This window comes from Aquarana catesbeiana, linkage group LG08 (genome assembly GCF_042186555.1).
Source record: "Aquarana catesbeiana isolate 2022-GZ linkage group LG08, ASM4218655v1, whole genome shotgun sequence".
Taxonomy (NCBI): Eukaryota; Metazoa; Chordata; class Amphibia; order Anura; family Ranidae; genus Aquarana; species Aquarana catesbeiana.
The window spans coordinates 307,613,753-307,633,842 of record NC_133331.1 but is presented as its reverse complement, the minus strand read 5'-3'; the positions used below and the strand labels follow the sequence as shown (position 1 = coordinate 307,633,842).

The 20,090-nt window shown below is 44.5% G+C and overlaps 1 protein-coding gene across 1 annotated transcript in view; it reads left to right on the top strand.

Annotated features, from left to right (window-relative positions):
* LOC141106914 (uncharacterized) overlaps nt 1–20,090 on the top strand; it is a gene marked incomplete at its 5' end in the record, with an annotated part of 60,026 nt that overhangs the window by 13,842 nt on the left and 26,094 nt on the right. Inside the window, 9 exons of the mRNA XM_073597843.1 lie at nt 10,296–10,429; nt 10,516–10,639; nt 10,717–10,814; nt 10,930–11,079; nt 11,206–11,341; nt 15,372–15,469; nt 15,585–15,734; nt 15,861–15,996; nt 16,476–17,525. Of these exons, the coding sequence (XP_073453944.1) occupies nt 10,296–10,429; nt 10,516–10,639; nt 10,717–10,814; nt 10,930–11,079; nt 11,206–11,341; nt 15,372–15,469; nt 15,585–15,734; nt 15,861–15,996; nt 16,476–17,525 (2,076 nt within the window). The remainder of the gene's footprint in view (nt 1–10,295; nt 10,430–10,515; nt 10,640–10,716; nt 10,815–10,929; nt 11,080–11,205; nt 11,342–15,371; nt 15,470–15,584; nt 15,735–15,860; nt 15,997–16,475; nt 17,526–20,090) is intronic.

The window sequence follows — 20,090 nt, the reverse complement described above, 5'->3', positions numbered from 1 at the left end:
TACAGCCAGAGCTACAATGAAATGGTTTAGATCAAAGCACATTCATGTGTTAGAATGGTCCAGTTAAAGTCCAGACCTAAATCCAATTGAAAATCTGTGGCAAGACTTGAAAATTGCTGATCACAGACGCTCTCCATCCAATCTACATAGGTTGGACTTGATGGGCTTGTGTCTTTTTTCAACCTCACCTACTATGTAACTATGTAACTATGTAATCTGACAGAACTTGAGATATTTTGCAAAGAAGAATGGACAAAAATGTCCCTCTCTAGATGTGCAAAGCTGATAGAGACATCCCCAAAAAGACTTACAGCTGTAATTACAGCGAAAGGTGGTTCTACAAAGTATTGACTCAGGGGGGCGCCATACAAATGTACCCCACACTTTTCACATATTTATTTGTAAAAAAAATTGAAAACCATTTATCATTTTCCTTTCACTTCACAATGATGTGCCACTTTGTGTTGGTCTATCACATAAAATCCCAATAAAATACATTTACGTTTCTGGTTGTAACATGACAAAATGTGGAAAATTTCAAGGGGTATGAATACTTTTTCAAGGCACTGTATATATACAATTATATATAGTGTGTGTTTAATAGCACTAAAATGAAAATGATTATTTTTTATTATTGTTATTTGGTTTGTACATGAGGATAAAGATAAGCAACAAAAAATAATAAATGTACCGAAAAAGTAAATGTGCCGAGTTTTAATGTATGAATGAAGACTGCAGTATTTATGAACGAAGGCGGCAGTCTTTAAATTCTCCACAAGATGGTGATCTCACTCCTGAGCGTGGAACGCAAAAAAAAGGAAGTGATGTCATGTATGGACAGGAAGTGATGTAGGGTAAAGACAGGAAGTGATGTCATGTACGGACAGGAAGTGATATAGGGTAAAGACAGGAAGTTCCAGAGGAGAGGTGACTTGTTAGGAAATTGTGTACCGACATTACCGGATCTTAAGGTGCATTTATTTTATTATTTTTTTCACCACAGGTACTTGTATAGCGTTGTCAATTTATGAATTGACTACAAAAATGTTGAAAAGCGCTGATCTATATCACTGGCAAGGGTACCTAAGTAAGCCGCTTAGCCCTCTTTTCCCCATGTATATATTGTTATTATTGTTATGTGTGACTGTACTATTGTTTTTGGCTAATTTGTATAGTTACTGATAACCTGTTAATCAAATTACAGATATTCTCCTGACGAAGCGGCAATAGACCGCAAAACTAGTTGAGATGCTTTTCGTGACCCTCAATCCCACTGTGATTTTCCCCTCTTGGGGACCATTATACTGGTGATATGTATGGATTGTCACTATGTTTTTAAATTGTACATGATTATGTGTGTTTTATTGATCTTGTATTAATAAAAATTCTATGCATATTTTCCTATATATGTGTTTTTACACTTGACTTTACCTATCTACCTCCTGTACCGTAATAGTCCAACTGCCCCTGCCCCTTGTTTTTTTTGGTTTGGGGACCAAAATTCCAATCTTTATATGACTGGGTGAAGTGATTGATGGCGGATGGACATCATGAGGCATTTATTTTATTTTTTTTAAGTAAAGGACTTGGTAAAAACCGTGACTTGTTTACGCCTTACTTTTTTGTGAATTAGTAGGGATACTATGTACCCTTTAATTGTTCACATGAGGGAACTGGTATCTGGGTTCCCCCTTATTGCTAAAGGGGGCTTCAAGATTCCATGAAGCCCCCCTGCCTACAGACCCCCACAACCACCATGTCAGGGTTGTGGGGAAGAGGACCTTGTCCTGAACAACATGGGGATAAGGTGCTTTGCTGGAAGGTCCTCCCTTTGGCAAGGCACTTACTCATGTTGAGGGTATGTGGTCTGGTATGATTCGGGGGGGGATTTGTCCTCTGGTTATCCTCCTTTCCTAACCAGCCAGGCTGTATGGTCAGATAAGGGTCCAGTATGTTTTTTTTTTAGGGGGCCTTGCTCTTTTTTTTGTGATTTTTGTGTGGAATTCCTTCATAAAAGCTATACCAGACCTGAGTGGTCTGGTATAAATTTTGTCAGGATTTCACACAGTTTTTATTTTTTAACAGAAAAGTTTTATGTATAACAAAAACAGAACAATACAAAAAAACTAAACAACGGTAAAGCATGAGCATACAATAGTGAGGTATTCAAGACATTAAAAGAGCGGGAATAGTCACAGAAGAGTTGGTGATGCTAGACATTGTAAGATTTAGGGTGGGCAACAGGGTGAGATGTTCCCGACACTAAAAAAAGTCCAGTTTGTGAAGTGTAATCAGTGATAGGAGGGGGGTCCAAGGGGTGTCGGGATCACACCTATTTTTCGTCAGGTGTTTTTTGTAGTCGGCTTTTACTCTTTGGGGTGAGAGCAGGTTGAGAGGATGAGGTATCAGCACCTGGGGGCTTATGGAGGAAGGGAGACCAATAGGAGGAGATATGGGAGTCTTGGCTATGTAAGCAGGGGTATATCGGTGGTCTTTAGGGGGTCTAAGTTGACTAAGACTGATCTGCATTTCCTCAGTTTTTATTTTTTGCACAGGGTCCCCCTTAAGGCTTCATTCAGATGGGCATTGACCCCCATTCTGCCTGCAGGCAGCAGAGCCAGGACAAGGGGTGGGCACGAGGGGCAGCTGCAGGGTGGTACACCCATTCTATAGCATATATTAACCTCCCTGGTGGTAATTCCGAGCGTGGCTCAGGGTTAAATTTCAGTACCATTATTATTATTATACAGGATTTATATAGCGCCGACAGTTTGAGCAGCGCTTTACAACATTGGGGTAGACAGTACAATTACAAAACAATTCAATACAGGGGGGAATCAGAGGGTCCTGCTCGTTAGAGCTTACAATCTAGGAGGGAGGGTCAAGTCATACAAAAGGGTAATAGCTGTGGGGTACCATTAGCGGTAATCTAGAGCCACACTCTGGATTGCATTGCAGGATCCTGGTGCAGGTTACTTACCTCGTCCCCAGGATCCTGCGATGTCCCCCCGCTGTGTCCTCCGCCCAATGCCTCTGTGTGCCAGGCTCCATTCCCTGCAAGTGTCTCGACTCACGGGGTGGACCCTGGCGGCAAATTCAAAAAGTGATAAATTGATAACACATACAGTACACTGTAATCTTACAGATTACATTACTGTATCAAATCATTTCACATGCCTTTTGTCCCTAGTGATTTGTCAAGTGCCCTGCCTGCAGTTTTATATTATATACAGTTGTGCTCATAAGTTTAAATACTCTTGCAGAATTTATGATTTCTTGGCCATTTTTAAGAGAATATGAATGATAACACAAAAACTTTTCTTTCACTCATGGTTAGTGTTTGGCTGAAGCCATTTATTATCAATCAACTGTGTTTACTCTTTTTAAATCATAATCACAACAGAAACTACCCAAATGACCCTGATCAAAAGTTTACATACCCTGGTGATTTTAGCCGGATAACATGCACACAAGTTTACAGAAATGGATTTGAATGGCTATTAAAGGCAACCATCCTCACCTGTGATCTGTTTGCTTGTAATCACTGTGTGTGTATAAAAGGTCAATGAGATTCTGGACTCCTGACAGACCCTTGCATCTTTCATCCAGTGCTGCACTGAGGTTTCTGGATTCTGAGTCATGGGGAAAGCAAATGAATTGTCAAAGGATCTGCGGGAAAAGGTAGTTGAACTGTATAAAACAGGAAAGGGATATTAAGGAAAATTGTTATCCATACTTACCGTAATTTTCCTTTCCTGGATCCTCCCCATGTCAGCCTAATATGGGTCAGCTCCGCCCCCCTCTGACCCCTCCAGGACCACCTCTTTTCTAGCCCATAAAAGGGCACTTGTCTGCCCACACAAGTGTTCAAAAAAAAAACCCGCCTCGCGACGGATAAACTGGATGGGAATCCTCCGGCTGACATGGGAAGGATCCAGGAAAGGAAAATTACGGTAAGTATGGATAACAATTCTCCCTATTCCTGGACCTCCCCATGTCAACCTACTATGGGATGTACAAAGCAATATTAAGAAGGGAGGGAAGACAAAAAAATAAATAAGCCAAACCCTCAATGCAATGCTACTCAAAATTTTTAATGGGCAACAGCCGCCGTAATAACCGTAGAGCCAAATGTTTCCTCAGGCGGACAAGCCTGTAATGCCTAATAAAAGGTGTTGGGCGCGCTCCAGCTTGCTGCTCTGCAAACTACCTCAGGGGTGACCTTTGCGTATGCCCAGGATGCTGCCATACCCCTTGTCGAATGTGCTTTGATCTCTGAAGGAGGAGGGAGGCCCAGCGTTTTATATGCAATATGCATGGTCTTGACAAACCAGGAAGACACAACTCTGGATGTTGCTGGCATACCCTTTTTAGGCCCCATTGGGAAAACCTACAGCTGATCTGGTTTTTGAAAGCTTTTAGTCCATTTCAGGTAGGTTGAAACCACAGAGACCAGGTCTAACCTACTCCCCTTATCATCAGCTGTATCCGCTGGAAAGGCTGGGATAATGACCTCCCAGTTCATACAAAATTATGTGGCCACCTTAGGTAGAAAGCTCGGTAATGGCCTAAGGACTATCTTGTCCGGGAGCCCCAAACAATATGGTTCTTTAGATGAGAAGGCGCACAACTTGGAGACTCTTCTGGCCGAGGCCACGGCTAGTAAAAAACAAAAAAAACAAAGAACAACTAAGGAAGAGAAACACAACCCCGATCCATGTTGAATTGTACTCCTAAATACTCCAACATTTGGGTCAGATGCATCTGGCTCTTCAGAAAGTTGATCAACCAACCGAAATGAGCTAGTGTTTTGCAGGTGAAATTAACATGAACTAGAAGGAGCTCATTTGACGGACCCAAAAGTAGCATGTCATCTAGATAATGGAATATTTGGACTCCCTTGACCCTGAGAGTCTCAACCACAGCAGACAGTAGCTTTAAAAACGTTCTCGAAGTCGTGCAGAGAGCGAATGGGACAGATTAAAAATGAAAATGAGAGCCTATCACGGAAGGCCTGAGAAAGCGATGGTGAGATGCGTCTATGGAGACATGAAGATACGCATCTGCCAGATCGATGGAAACCATCCAGTCTCCTGACTCCACAACCAAAACGATCGTTTCCAATGACTCCATTTTGAATGGTGGAACCTTCATGTAAGAATTCAGAACTTTGAGGTAAAAAAACTGGTCCGAAACCCCCTGAAGCTTGACCAAAAACAGAGGGGAACATACTCTTTGACCCAATTCGTGCCTTGGAACCGGAAGGATGGCCCTTGCTGCCAACAGCTCCCCTATATATCCTTGCAAACATTGCCTCCTTTCCAAATCCGTAGGAAGTCCAGTTTCTATGAACAAGGTCTGAGGGGGCCTTATTCTGAACTTGAGACGATAACGTGATCGAATGACGGCTACAATCCAGGCATCATGTAACCTCCCCTGAATTGGGCTAGTCTTGCTCCTACTTGAGAGAGTTAAGCGGAGACAGCTTCAGAAGGATTTATTTGAAGCCTTAGGCTCTGTTTCCACTACTGCTAGTTGTTGTGCGACCTGACACATGCAAAGTCGCATGACAAGTCAAAACCCATGTATTTCAATGGTCCCCATTCTAATTGGTGCGACTTAAGTCGCAGCGACTTCAAAAAAGGTTTTTGCACTCCTTTTTCCGACATCTGTGCAACTTGTTCTCACATGGTTTTCACAGGTCGAATGACATCGCATCACAAATCACACAGCAAAGTTGCAGTGTAAATCACGCAGCTTTGGGGACGCAGCAGTGGAAACACAGCCCCAGGAGCTTTGTTGGCCCTGGGCTTGGAAGGTTTCTGGAAGGTTGAACCAGCTCCCCTCCACTGTCTGAAAAACTGTCTGTAAGCCATGGCCTCTCTGAATCTTTCTTTGGATCCCTCGTTAAACCAAAGGGCTGCTGTGTCTTTTTCCTCTTCTGCGGGATTAGGCCAGATCTGCTGCTGGAAACCCGCTGAATTGCTGATTCTAATGCCCTGTACACACGGTCGGATTTTCTGATGGAAAAAGTGCGATTGGATTGTGTTGTCGGAAATACCGATCGTGTGTGGGCTCCATCGAACTTTTTCCGTCGGAAATTCCAACACGAAAAGTTTGAGAGCAGGATATAAAATTTTCCGACAACAAAATCTAATCGTTTAAATTCCAATCGTGTGTACACAAATCTGACGCACAAAATGCCACGCATCCTCAGAATAAATTAAGAGACGAAAGCTATTGGCTACTGCCTCGTTTATAGTCCCGACTTTTACATCACCACGTTCAGAATGATCGGATTTTCCGTCAACTTTGTGCGACCGTGTGTATGCAAGACAAGTTTGGCACAAAATCCGATGGAATTTGTTGTCGGAATGTCTGATCAATGTCCGATCGTGTGTACAGGGCATTAGTCTTCCCGAAGAGTAGCTTCCCGTCAAATGGGACCGATGTGCTGAGAAGCCTTATGGGCTGACCAATGCTTCAACCATAAGGCTCTGCGGGCTGTGACGGAATGAGCCATTATCTTTGCTGTCATCTTGACCTGGTCGACAGCCACTTCAGCCACAACTCTACAGCAATCTTAAAAACTGCAAAGGAGAAGAACTGCCACTTCCCAGACTTTCATCTAAACATCCGTCCACCAGCTCCGCTACCCACACTCTAAGGCTGGATTCACACCCATGCACTCCCAGCATTCTGCAGAACCGCACCACAGAACGTGTTCCATAGGAGAACATGATAAATGCACAGTATTGCAAAGCCAGAAAAACGCACAGGTGCGAACCCAGCCCAAGTGCTGCTGCCACAGAGGAGTGAGTGCTACCGCCGGTCTGCAGGCTGTTGCGGCCAAACTATACAACCTTTTTTAGGTTTGCATTTATTTTGTGAACCATAGGATCCCTAAAAGAGACCGAATCCTCCAGCGGAAGCGTAATGTGGCGGGCGAATACACGTAATGACGTATCCACCTTAGGCATAGTGTCCCAAGGGGTACAGCTTCGATACTCCATTATGCACATTGAGCTTCTTCTCAGGCCCCCCCCACTCATTGTCAATTACTTCTTTAATTTCAGAAATGAAATGGGAAGGAAGGTAAAGATTTCTTTAAATACAGGTAGTATCTTTGCTGTTTCTTTGGAGGCAATGATTCTTCCCGCCACTTCATCGCTTCCTGAACAGCCTCCACCAAGGGGGGAACCAGTGCACAAATCAAACGTATGCGATTCTGAGACCATCTCAGCCTCAGATGGATCCGAATCGCTATCGACTTCAGAGTTAAAACGCACTGAAGACACATGATCTGAATCTGCAGATGGTGAAGATACAGCAGGATGAGCAGGATTCCTTGAAACAATCTTTAACCCTTTCTTGACGGCTTGCTTAATGTAGGATTTTACCTGGCGTGCTTTCGCAGCATTGTCCTGAGCCGTCTGATGTCTTGACCTCCCTTGGCTTGGGTCCGAGCGACTAAAGTGAGGTAAGAGCGAGGGAGATGTGGAATGCTGTGACAACAGGCATCTATCCACCTGCATGCGACTCTGCGATTTGTCATGTCTAGTCCCTTCTTTACTCTTTTGAGGCTGGAATGCTGATTTGGAACCTCTTTGCAGGAGTTTATCTCGCAGTGGGCCCTTCTCTTTGTAAAACACAGAGGAAGCGCTCTCTTTTAAAAAAAATAAAATAAAATAAATAAATACAATTAAAATAAACTTCTCCATCCAAATCTTCAGTGCTAAGGCAGCTAGGCAGGCAAAGTTCCCCAGTCCTAGAAGGTACAGGATAATAAAAATACTCTGACGGACAAGTAACACAGCAGAAAGTAATGAGAGACCTGGAAGGAGGCTTACCAGAGCAGAGCAGCAGATTGACCAGCTGGAGACTGAGATCAGCCTAGGGGACAGAGGCTGCTGCAAATCATTAGTGAGCATTCTGGTGTTTGCTAGACAACCCAAAGAGGAAGCTGCCTCTGACCTCACCTGCTCAATTCTAAGCTTCCTGAAAGGAGTACGTGTGGAGGCTGTGAACTACAAGTCCCAGCGAGCCAAACCAATGCCTGAACACCCAAAAACATGGAAGGAGAGAGTGCCAGCACCTGCCTAACGAAGGTATACACAGTCATTTATACTGCCAGTGACCTTTGCCAGAAATACACAGTCATTTATATTGTACCATACAATCCCAGCACCACGAGAACCCACCTCCCTTTAGGAGATATACAGCCTATATGGGGGGGGGGTCTTCTGAATCGGGAGAGGCTGAACCCAACAGGATGGAGAAAAAAAAAATAAATAAATAAATAAATAAATAAAAATAAACTTTAAAAGGCGTCCGGAGCGAGGACGAAAAAAGAACACTGGTGTGGGCAGACAGCCTCCCTTTTATGAAAGTGTAGCAAATAATTTCGCGCTACCCCAATTCCAAGCAGTTAACACACCAAATTAGATAAATGGCAAAAAACCCAAAAAAACTAAAAGTGTGGCGCTATAGCGCTATAAAATGACGAAACGTGTCGGGAAGGTCTCTATTGCTGCTTATTGATTCTGTACAAGCGCTTTTTTATCTACAATCATGTGAGTGTTCTTAACTTCATTAAATTTTACTTTTATTTGTGGAATAACACTATGTGGTCCCCTTTTGCTTTCTCCTTTGCCACTCTATATCTTTGGATTTCTGAGTACTGTTCCATATGAGAGCTCACTTTCCATGCCTCCTTATGGGATTGTGAACAGGGAATCTCCGGTCTAAAGAAATCGACATCTCCTGAATCTATCCACCATAATACAAGCCTGTTTGACACGCAGAGCATATGTTCTGGCGTGTTCAAACATTCTGGTAAGCCTCCTCTTCTCACGGTGGTGGTGTTATCACAGTCACATATTTTAACATATGGACAGACACATTTTCCATATTGAAACTTCTTGCTGTTGAGTCTCACAACTCTAAACATATAGACTGGAAATATATACACACAGAAGTTTCTGTTGCAGCATTGTCAGTGTTGTCATCATTATTGTCACTTCTTATGTGTAAGATATACAGATTGACACTATTATTTGTGTTGTTATCAATATTGTCACTTTTTATGAAAAATTTTAGTTTTATTTTTTATTTCCATTCACTGTTTGAAATTTTCAGATGTCATTCGGGCTTACAGCCCATCATTTTATAGCGCTACACTTTTTGTTTTTTTTTAGCCTCCCTTTTATGGGCTAGAAAAGAGGTGGTCCTGGAGGGGTCAGAGGGGGCGGATCTGATCCATAGTAGGCTGACATGGGGAGGTCCGGGAAGAAAAGATATCCAAGGAGTTGAGAATGCCAATCAGCAGTGTTCAAACTCTAATAAAGAAATGGAAAATGAGGGGTTCTGTTAAAACCAAACCACGGTCAGGTAGACCAACTAAAATTTCAGCCACAACTGCCAGGAAAATTGTTCGGGATGCAAAGAAAAACCCACAAATAACTCCAGGACTCTCTGAAAACATGTGGTGTGGCTGTTGCAAGATGCACAATAAGGAGGCACTTAAAAAAAGATGGGCTGCATGGTCTAGTTGCTAGAAGAAAGCCATTACTATGCAAATGCCACAAAGTATCCCGCTTACAATATGCCAAACAGCACAGAGACAACTCCATGCCCAAGAGGGTTAAGGCAACGCTGAAAAACAATGATGGCCACACAAAATATTGACACTTTGGGCCCAATTTGGACATTTTCACTTAGGGGTGAACTCACTTTTGTTGCCAGCGGTTTAGACATTAATGGCTGTGTGTTGAGTTATTTTTAGGGGATAGCAAATTTACACTGTTATACAAGCTGTACATTCACTACTTTACATTGTAGCAAAGTGTCATTTCTTCAGTGTTGTCACATGAAAAGATAGAATCAAATATTTACAAAAATGTGAGGGGTGTACTCACTTTTGTGAGATGCTGCACATGATGTTCTTCTTCCCCCGAAAGGGTATATGTTCGGTTGTTCATCTGAACAGTCAAGGTTTGGTCCAAACTTTTTTTTATACTGAATCTTGAGGTCATCCCTAGTATAGACATTACACATCCTGGTATAGTCCAAATAATTCTCAGTTTATTGTCTATCGACAGAGAAGAGTGTCCTATTTAAATCAGTAGGAGGTAAGGAGGATTCTGGGAGGGTCACGTGACTTCATCCATATCTCTATAATGAAAACATTATTCTATCTAGAGAGGAGAGAAGGATTCTACAACGTCTTCATTGATAATTACTTTCTCTCTATACACAGAATTATAAAATTGTGAAGGAAACCTCTGGAGATCCATAAACACCCAGCAGTCGTCTTCATAGGACATCACCCATCACAGTGCCTCCACCTCACTGCCTGACAACAGAGGTAACCAGTGCCAAGAAGATTCTAGAAGTCACCAACAAGATCATTGGTCTACTGACAGGAGAGGTGAGCGGTGCCGGGAATTCTGGGACATTATCCAGTAACAGACAAGGGATGTGTCTCAATGGTGACTGTATCATTGTGTGTGTCAGGTTCCTATAAGGTATCAGGATGTCACTGTCTATTTCTCCATGGAGGAGTGGGAGTATTTAGAAGGACACAAGGATCTCTACATGGACGTCATGATGGAGAATCAGCTGCCCCTCACATCACCGGGTAAGAGGAGACTTTATTGTAAAGGAGAGATCAGTATGGAAAACAATGTATTCAGTCAGTGTGTGTGTTTCCAACAGATGGATCCAGTAATGGGAACCCACCAGAGAGATGTCCTCATCCTCTGTATTCCCGGGATTCCACACAGGAAGATCACACCATCCCTCACCATCATCGGGTAGGTGGGAGTGAGCAACTAAAATTTAAAAAGAATTCTAACATATGAGACCACATTCTTCAAAATAACTTCTTGTTCCTTTTTATAAATGTATTCTGTCATCTTTGGGGTTTAGGGTGAAGAATTGAAAGACATCAAAGCTGATATTAAAAAGGAAGAAGAAGAGACGCTGGTGAGTGGAGCTCAGCAGTCTATGGAGGCGGATAGTCTTCAGTATTCCCAGGATTCCACACAGGAAGATCAAAGCATCCCTCACCATCATCAGGTATAAAGAACAGAGCTATAAAACTCAAAAGTTATTCTAAACTATGAGATAACTTTCTTATAGATATTTGTTTTTAATATTGAAGTTAATTTTCCAGATATTTTATTTTCTCGTTTTGGAGTTCAGAATAAATTAGGAAAAGACATCAAACTTGAGGTTAAAGAGGAAGAAGAAGAGGCGTTGGTGAGTGGAGATCAGCAGTCTATGGAGGAGATGACCATGAAAAGTGAACAGGAGGAATCTTCTCTTTATATCAACAGAAGTAAGTAATAATCACTAAATGAAGAAATGTTCACAATTTTCTTTTTCTTCTATGAGTATAAAAGATGAATTTAAATAATTGCAACGTGAAGATACTGTACACCATATGAAAGGTCCATCTCCATTCCTCAATATAACGTCATGTTCCCATCAAATGAGGTAGAGATGCTGTATCTTTATCTGGTTTGTATTGATATTTTATGTTATGATTGCACCCAATTCCATGCCAGAGCTCTGAGATACTGTAGAGTGTTAGTAGGGATGCACCGAATGGGTTTTTTGGTGCCAAAACCGATACCGAAAAGAAATCTTCCTTGATCCCTAAAACAGAAACCGATACTAAAACAACACCGACACCGAAAGTAACTGGTTTTAAAACTATTTTTATACAGGAGATGGTCAGCGACTGAGGACATGGTACAGGAGATGGTCAGAGACTGAGGACATGGTACTGGAAATGGTCAGAGACTGAGGACATGGTACAGGAGATGATCAGAGACTGCAGACATACTACAGGAGATGATCAGAGACTGCAGACATGGTACAGGAGATGGTCAGAGACTGAGGACATGGTACAGGAGATGGTCAGAGACTGCAGAGATGGTACAGGAGATGGTCAGACACTGAGGACATGGTACAGGAGATGGTCAGAGACTGAAGACATGGTACAGGAGATGGTCAGAGACTGAGGTCATGGTACAGGAGATGGTCAGAGACTGCTGACATGCTACAGGAGATGGTCAGAGACTGAGGACATGGTACAGGGGATGGTCAGAGACTGAGGACATGGTACAGGAGATGGTCAGAGACTGAGGACATGGTACAGGAGATGGTCAGAGACTGAGGACAGGGTACAGGAGATGGTCAGAGACTGAGGACATGGTACAGGAGATGGTCAGAGACCTTCACCAAGAACACATGGTGCTTGGGGTACGTAACCCCTGCCGTACTTGCAGACAGCCGCCTGGAAAATACCCGCCCCATGGGCAGAATGCAACACGCAAAATTCAGCTTACCTAGTAATGATTGTAAGGTTCGCAGTTGCACTTTGCAAAGTCCCAAGATCCCCCGAATCTCTGCTTTCAATGCCTTCAACTTATCCTCTGGCAGCCTGCGATCCATGGCATCCGAGTCTAAAACGATGCCCAAGAAACTCAACACCGTTTTGGGACGCTCTGTTTTCTCTGGTGCCAAAGGGATGCCAAACTTATCAGCAACATGCTCCAGCATGGCCAACAGGACCGCGCAAACTTCTGATATAGGTGGGCCCACGCAGAGGAAGTCGTCCAAGTAGTGTATGATGGCATTTACTCCCGCGACGTCACGCACCACCCACTCAATGAAGGAACTAAACTGTTTAAACAGTGCGCAGGATATAGAACACACCATGGGCAGGCAGCGATCCACATAGTATTCTTCCTGCCAATAACAACCCAACAAACGAAAACTGTCCGGGTGAACTGGGAGCAAACGAAAAGCCGACTCTATGTCAGCTTTTGCCATCAGTGCCCCCTGCCCATACCTCCTCACCCAAAACACCGCTGCATCAAAAGACGTATAGGAAACCGCGCATACCTCTGGGTCCATGGCATAATTCACCGAACCCCCTTTCGGGAATGATAAATGGTGAATTAGCCTAAATTTGTTAGGCTCTTTCTTCGGCACGACCCCAAGAGGTGACACCACCAGATCCGGTATTGGCAAAAAAGGAAAAGGACCACCCATGCGGCCCAACAAGACCTTCTTCCGCAGTTTCTCCAAAACCACGTCCGCATGTTGTAAGGCCGACTGCAAATTGTGTGACAGAGGGGGAGTATCGACCAGCCTTGATGGAATTCTAAACCCTTCCAAAAACCCCAGGGCCAGCAACTGCGCTGCCTCCCTATCTGGGTACCTGTCGAGGAAAGGTTGAATCTTTCCCACTCTCACCGGCGTTGTCCCCCTTACTGACAGATTTGCCTGTACGGTTTTTTCCCTGTTTAAAACAACGGGACACAGGGTGTCCACCCCCACAACCTGAACATTCATGCTTGTATTTGCACGACCCCCCAAATCTGCAGACATCCTCGTTAAATTGCCAACAAACCTCTTTTTTCTTGTGGCCGATTGTCCGGGGTTGGATGAGCCACCTGCCCCCCCTTGAAAAATTGACTCGTCGGCCTAGCTGACGTCATAAGGCGCATCCATAAACTGATGTCCTTATGATCCCACCTCAAGGATGGGCGTATAGCCCTCTGCTGCCTAAATTGCTCATCGTACCGCATCCATGCTGTTCCCCCGTAGACTCTGTGTGCCTCTCCCATGGCGTCCAGATAGCAGAACAGTGCCGAGCAGTGTTCTGGGTTCTTTTCCCCAATAACGCTCGCCATTATCGCAAAGGCCTGCAGCCAATTCGTGAAAGTCCTAGGGATGAGCCTATGCCTCCTTTTTTTAACCCTATCCAGATTGAACTTTTCCAGCGGTAGGAGCGCAAAAATCTCCACATATTCTCCCTTCCAAATTTTCTCCTTCACCTCAGGTTTTAGGTGTGCTCCGAGGGGCCCCTCAAAACACGCATAAACTTCGCATTTTGCAGCATCTGCCAACCTTACTAAGTTCTGTTTTTTTCCCCTTCCACTGTTGCCCCCTCTGACGTCTTAGGCACCACCTCCTTACCTGCCACCCCTGCGACCTCTGTCGAGGGCGCCACAGGCTCCGTAGTAGGCCCAGGGGAAGTCCCCGTGCCCCTTGTCACCCTGTTCATTGCCCCCCCCGACCCCAGGAGCCACCCATGCCGCCACAGGCGACTGTATACCACTTGGCCCTGGCTCAAACTTGTGCACCAATTCCTTCAAACCCACTAAAAATGCCTGCAACCCCGAGTTCGCCATGGCGCGGTCTGCGACAAGCGCGGCCAGAGGGGGAGGCACAGTCGCAGCTGACTGCCCCGCTATGACCTGACCCCCACTACTAATCTCCCCCACCCCCCCAAATCAGTACCCCCAACACGTGAAGTAATACATATAGACTTACCGGGATGCCTGGAAGGGGTCCCACCAGCCGACGGTTCCGTCTCCACCGCCGTTAGACGTCCTCGCAGCCCATCATCGTCCGACTGCGACAGCTCACCTTTAGACCGGTCTACCGCCTTCTCCTCTTCACTCACCGACAGCCCTCCAGCGGATACGTCTGCGGTTCTCCAAACACCTCCTCCCTGCGCCGGATCCAGCCACCGATTTGTTGGTCGCTTTTCTGGGCCCTCTGTCCTCCTTCCCGCAGTGCCACGCAAGGCCACTGCCAGCTGCTGTCCTCTGCCCTTCTGTCATTGGGGGGCCACCGGCCGCGGATCTGGGGTGCCGGCTGCCGTCGCTGATCTTTTTACCCGCTGAAGCACCGCCCCCGCTGCATCAAAGCCAGAGGCCGGGCTCGCTATCCTCTCACTGCTAGGCCCCGCATCCACCCTGGCGTTGCTGGCGCTACCTCTCCTTGCACCGCGGCCTGTCTGTGTTTGCTGCCCCTTCCCCCAAGCTCCATGCGCCGCCACGCGCTTCGCGGGCGGCCCTGATATCGGCCGACCCACACGGACCTGCTGTCTCTGCACTCTGGGAGGAAGGGGGAAAGGGGGATCTGGGGAGAAGCGAGCCGGTGGCCTGGACCGCCGGACTCACGCCGACTCACGCCCCGCTGAAGCAGCCAGTGAGGAACTCTCACCCAGCGCCGCTTCCAGTCTGTCCTCCAGCCATCCTGGTCCCTTGGACGCCACCTCGGCCATCAGCCTGGCAAAAAGCTGTTCCACAGCTGCCATGCTTCCAAGCTCACTCCTCCTGAAAAACTGAGCTGGGGAGGGATCTCTCCCTCTGCTCAGTTAACTCTGCTTCACCCCTTCCTTACACCCCAACCAATCCCAGCAACTTTTACATACAATCTCCCTGCTATGGTCCCCCTGTTAACTCTGTCGTGCCCGCCCTGCACCTATTGCATTTTTATTTCTTTAGCTCTGGGCTTCCTATATGGAAAACAATGTATTCAGTCAGTGTGTGTGTTTCCTACAGATGGATCCAGTAATGGGAACCCACCAGAGAGATGTCCCCATCCTCAGTATTCCTGGGATTCCACACAGGAAGATCACACCATCCCTCACTATCATCGGGTAGGTGGGAGTGAGCAACTAAAATTGAAAAAGAATTCTAACATATGAGACCACATTCTTCTAACTAACTTCTTGTTCCTTTTTATAAATGTATTCTGTCATCTTTGGGGTTTAGGGTGAAGAATTGAAAGACATTAAAGCTGAGATTAAAAAGGAAGAAGAAGAGACGCTGGTGAGTGGAGCTCAGCAGTCTGTGGAGGCGGATAGTCTTCATTATTCCCAGGATTCCACACAGGAAGATCAAAGCATCCCTCACCATCATCAGGTATAAAGAACTGAACTATAGAACTCAAACGTTATTCTAAACTATGAGATAACTTTCTTATAGATATTTGTTTTTAATATTGAACTTAATTTTCCAGATATTTTATTTTTTCGTTTTGGGGTTCAGGATAAATTAGGAAAAGACATCAAACTTGAGGTTAAAGAGGAAGAAGAAGAGGCGTTGGTGAGTGGAGATCAGCAGTCTATGGAGGAGATGACCATGAAAAATGAACAGGAGGAATCTTCTCCTTATATCAACAGAAGTAAGTAATAATCACTAAATGCAGAAATGTTCACAATTTCCTTTTTTTCTTCTATGAGTATAAAAGATTAATTTAAATAAGTGAAATCTGAAGATACTGTACACTATATGAAAGGTCGATGTCCATTCCTCAATAAAACGTCATGTTCCCAACAAATGAGGTGGAGATGCTGTACACCATATGAAAGGTCCATCTCCATTCCTCAATATAACGTCATGTTCCCAACAAGTGAGGTGGAGATGCTGTACACCATATAAAAGGTCCATCTCTATTCCTCAATATAATGTTATGTTCCCAACAAATGAGGTGGAGATACTGTATCTTTATCTGGTTTGTATTGACATTTTATGTTATGATTGCACCCAATTCCATGCCAGAGCTCTGAGATACTGTAGAGTGTTAGACCAACATACTGTATATGACTTCTGAATGAAAGACATGAAGAATTATTTTAACATTTAAACATTGATTTCCAACAGGTGGACACTATGTCCTGAATAACGTATCTTCAGAATATAAAGCAGAAGAAAATCCCACCACACAACGTTCTCCAGGAGTGAATCGCATTACACAAATAATACATCATAGAACTTATCATATAGAGAGATCCTGGGATTTCTCTGATCCTGAGGAATCTTCTGATAACCCACATACTATTATTTTTGAATCTCACAGAACAGATCCATCTAATCCTGAAGAACCTTCCTTAAACCATGAAGGATCTCACACAGGAGAGCATTCCTTGTCATCTACAGTGTCTGGGAATTCTTCCAAAAAAACCAGAGGGCCTCCTACACACCAGAAAAGTCATAAGAGTGTGCATACTTTCCCATGTTCAGAGTGCGGCAAACGTTTTACTCTCAAAAGAAACCTTCTTATACATCACAGAATTCACACGGGTGAGCGTCCCTTTTCATGTTCAGAGTGCGGGAGATGTTTTATTCAGAAAGTAGAACTTGTTAATCACCAAAGAATTCACACGGGTGAGCGTCCCTTTTCATGTTCAGAGTGCGGGAGATGTTTTATTCAGAAAGTAGAACTTGTTCATCACCAAAGAATTCACACAGGTGAGCGTCCATTCTCGTGTTCGCACTGTGGTAAAGGTTTCATTCAGAAAGGAAGCCTTCTTATACATCAGAGAACTCATACAGGTGAGCGTCCATTCTCGTGTTCGCACTGTGGTAAAGGTTTCATTCAGAAAGGACACCTTCTTATACATCAGAGAACTCACACAGGTGAGCGTCCTTTTTCATGTTTAGAGTGCGGGAAAAGTTTTATTCAGAAAGTAGAACTTGTTACTCACCAAAGAATTCACACTGGTGAGCGTCCATTCTCGTGTTCGCACTGTGGTAAAGGTTTCATTCAGAAAGGAAGCCTTCTTATACATCAGAGAACTCACACAGGTGAGCGTCCTTTTTCATGTTCAGAGTGCGGGAAAGGTTTCATTACGAAACGCAAACTTGTTGTTCACCAGAGACGTCACACGGTGGAGTGTCCTTATTCGTGTTCAAAGTGCGGGAAATGCTTCAGTCAAAAAAGTGCCCATGATCGACACCAGGGAATTCACATGGACTAACTACCTTTTTAATGTTCAGACGGACAAATGGGGAGTGTGGCAAGAATAACCTCCAGAAAACATGTGTCCTTCCTTATAGTCAGAATGTATAAAATGTTTCTGTTAAAGAAAATCACTTCTTGGACCCCAGAATATTCACAAAGGCTAATAAAGTTTTTGCGTTCATATTGGCTTATTTGGAGGCGTGGCCAAAGTACAATGGGATTTTTTTGGGAATGATGTAATAGTTATAGGTCTGCAGGGATTGAATTGTAGTAATACGGTACTCTAAATAATGCTGACTTAGTCCCACACTCACACAGACCCCACCATAGAATACGCCAATCCATGGACCATATCTTTTATTGGTTGCTATTAGCCAATATACTGTACATCTTTTTTTGCTTTACTGAAGGAACTAATTTTTTTATTGAACCGACTAAAGTATCATTTATTTTTAAATTAGATTTAATTTAGATTATTTATTGTGTGTTAATAACGTAATCTGATTTTCTAGAATAAATAAGAACGCTCTACTCTACAATATTCTGTTCTGATTAATTTTTTACAAACTAACATCATTTTTAGATGATTCAGTTCATAGAGAGTCTTCCATTGGTGTTTTATTAGTGATATGTGAGAGTCTAGAAGGTCCAGTTCCAGAAAGTCCAGGATGTCCAGTTCCAGAGAGCCCAGGGGGTCCAGTTCCAGAGAGTCCAAAAGATCCAGTTCCAGAGGATCCGAGAGGTCCAGTTCCAGAGGATCAAGGAGGTCCAGTCACAGAGAGTCCAGAAGGTCCAGTTCCAGAGGATCCAGAAGGTCCAGTTCCAGGGGATCCAAAAGGTCTAGTTCCAGAGGATCCAAAAGGTCCAGTTCCAGAGGATCCAAAAGGTCCAGTTCCAGAGGATCCAAAAGGTCCAGTTCCAGAGAACCCAGGAGATCCATTTCCAGAGAGTCGAAAAGGTCCCGTTCCAGAGAGTAGAGAAGGTCCAGTTCCAGAGAGTCGAGAAGGTCCAGTTCCAGAGAGTCGAGAAGGTCCAGTTCCAGAGAGTCGAGAAGGTCCAGTTTCAGAGGATCCAGTTCCGAAGGCAAAAAGAAGGTCCAACCCGGTATTAGCACAAGGTGTACCTAATAAAATGGCTGGTAGGGATGAGCCGAACACCCCCCCCGGTTCGGTTCGCACCAGAATCTGCGAACGGACCAAAAAATTTGCATGAACATTAGAACCCCATTGAAGTCTATGGGACTCGAATGTTCGAATTCAAAATTGCTCATTTTAAAGGCTAAGTTGCATGGTATGCATGGTATTGGAGAGTCGAGAAGGTCCAGTTCCAGAGAGTTGAGAAGGTCCAGTTCCAGAGAGTTGAGAAGGTCCAGTTCCAGAGAGTCGAGAAGGTCCAGTTCCAGAGAGTCGAGAAGGTCCAGTTCCTAGAGAGTCGAGAAGGTCCAGTTCCTAGAGAGTCGAGTAGGTCCAGTTCCAGAGAGTCGAGTAGGTCCAGTTCCAGAGAGTCGAGTAGGTCCAGTTCCAGAGAGTCGAGAAGGTCCAGTTCCAGAGAGTCGAGAGGGTCCAGTTCCAGAGAGTCGAGAAGGTCCAGTTCCAGAGAGTCGAGAAGGTCCAGTTCCAGAGAGTCAAGAAGGTCCAGTTCCAGAGAGTCGAGAAGGTCCAGTTTCAGAGGATCCAGTTCCGAAGGCAAAAAGAAGTTCCAACCCGGTATTAGCACAAGGTGTACCTAATAAAATGGCCGGTAGGGATGAGCCGAACACCCCCCGATTCGGTTCGCACCAGAATCTGCGAACGGACCAAAAAATTTGCACGAACATTAGAACCCCATTGAAGTCTATGGGACTCGAATGTTCGAATTCAAAAGTGCTCATTTTAAAGGCTAAGTTGCATGGTATTGTCCTAAAAAGGGTTTGGAGACCCGGGTCCTGCCCCAGGGAACATGTATCAATGCAAAAAAAGTTTTAAAAACGGCCATTTTTTCGGAAGCAGTTCGAGAGGATCCAAAAGGTCTAGTTCCAGAGGACCCAAAAGGTCCAGTTCCAGAGGATCCAAAAGGTCCAGTTCCAGAGGATCCAAAAGGTCCAGTTCCAGAGAACCCAGGAGATCCATTTCCAGAGAGTTGAAAAGGTCCCGTTCCAGAGAGTCAAGAAGGTCCAGTTCCAAAGAGTCGAGAAGGTCCAGTTCCATAGTCTTAGTTACATACATAGTAGGTGAGGTTGAAAAAAGACACAAGTCCATCAAGTCCAACCTATGTGTGTGATTATGTGTCAGTATTGCATTGTATATCCCTGTATGTTGTGGTCATTCAGGTGCTTATCTAATAGTTTCTTGAAGCTATCAATGCTCCCCGCTGAGACCACCGCCTGTGGAAGGGAATTCCACATCCTTGCCGCTCTTACAGTAAAGAACCCTCTACGTAGTTTAAGGTTAAACCTCTTTTCTTCTAATTTTAATGAGTGGCCACGAGTCTTGGTAAACTCTCTTCTGCGAAAAAGTTTTATCCCTATTGTGGGTTCACCAGTCCGGTATTTGTAA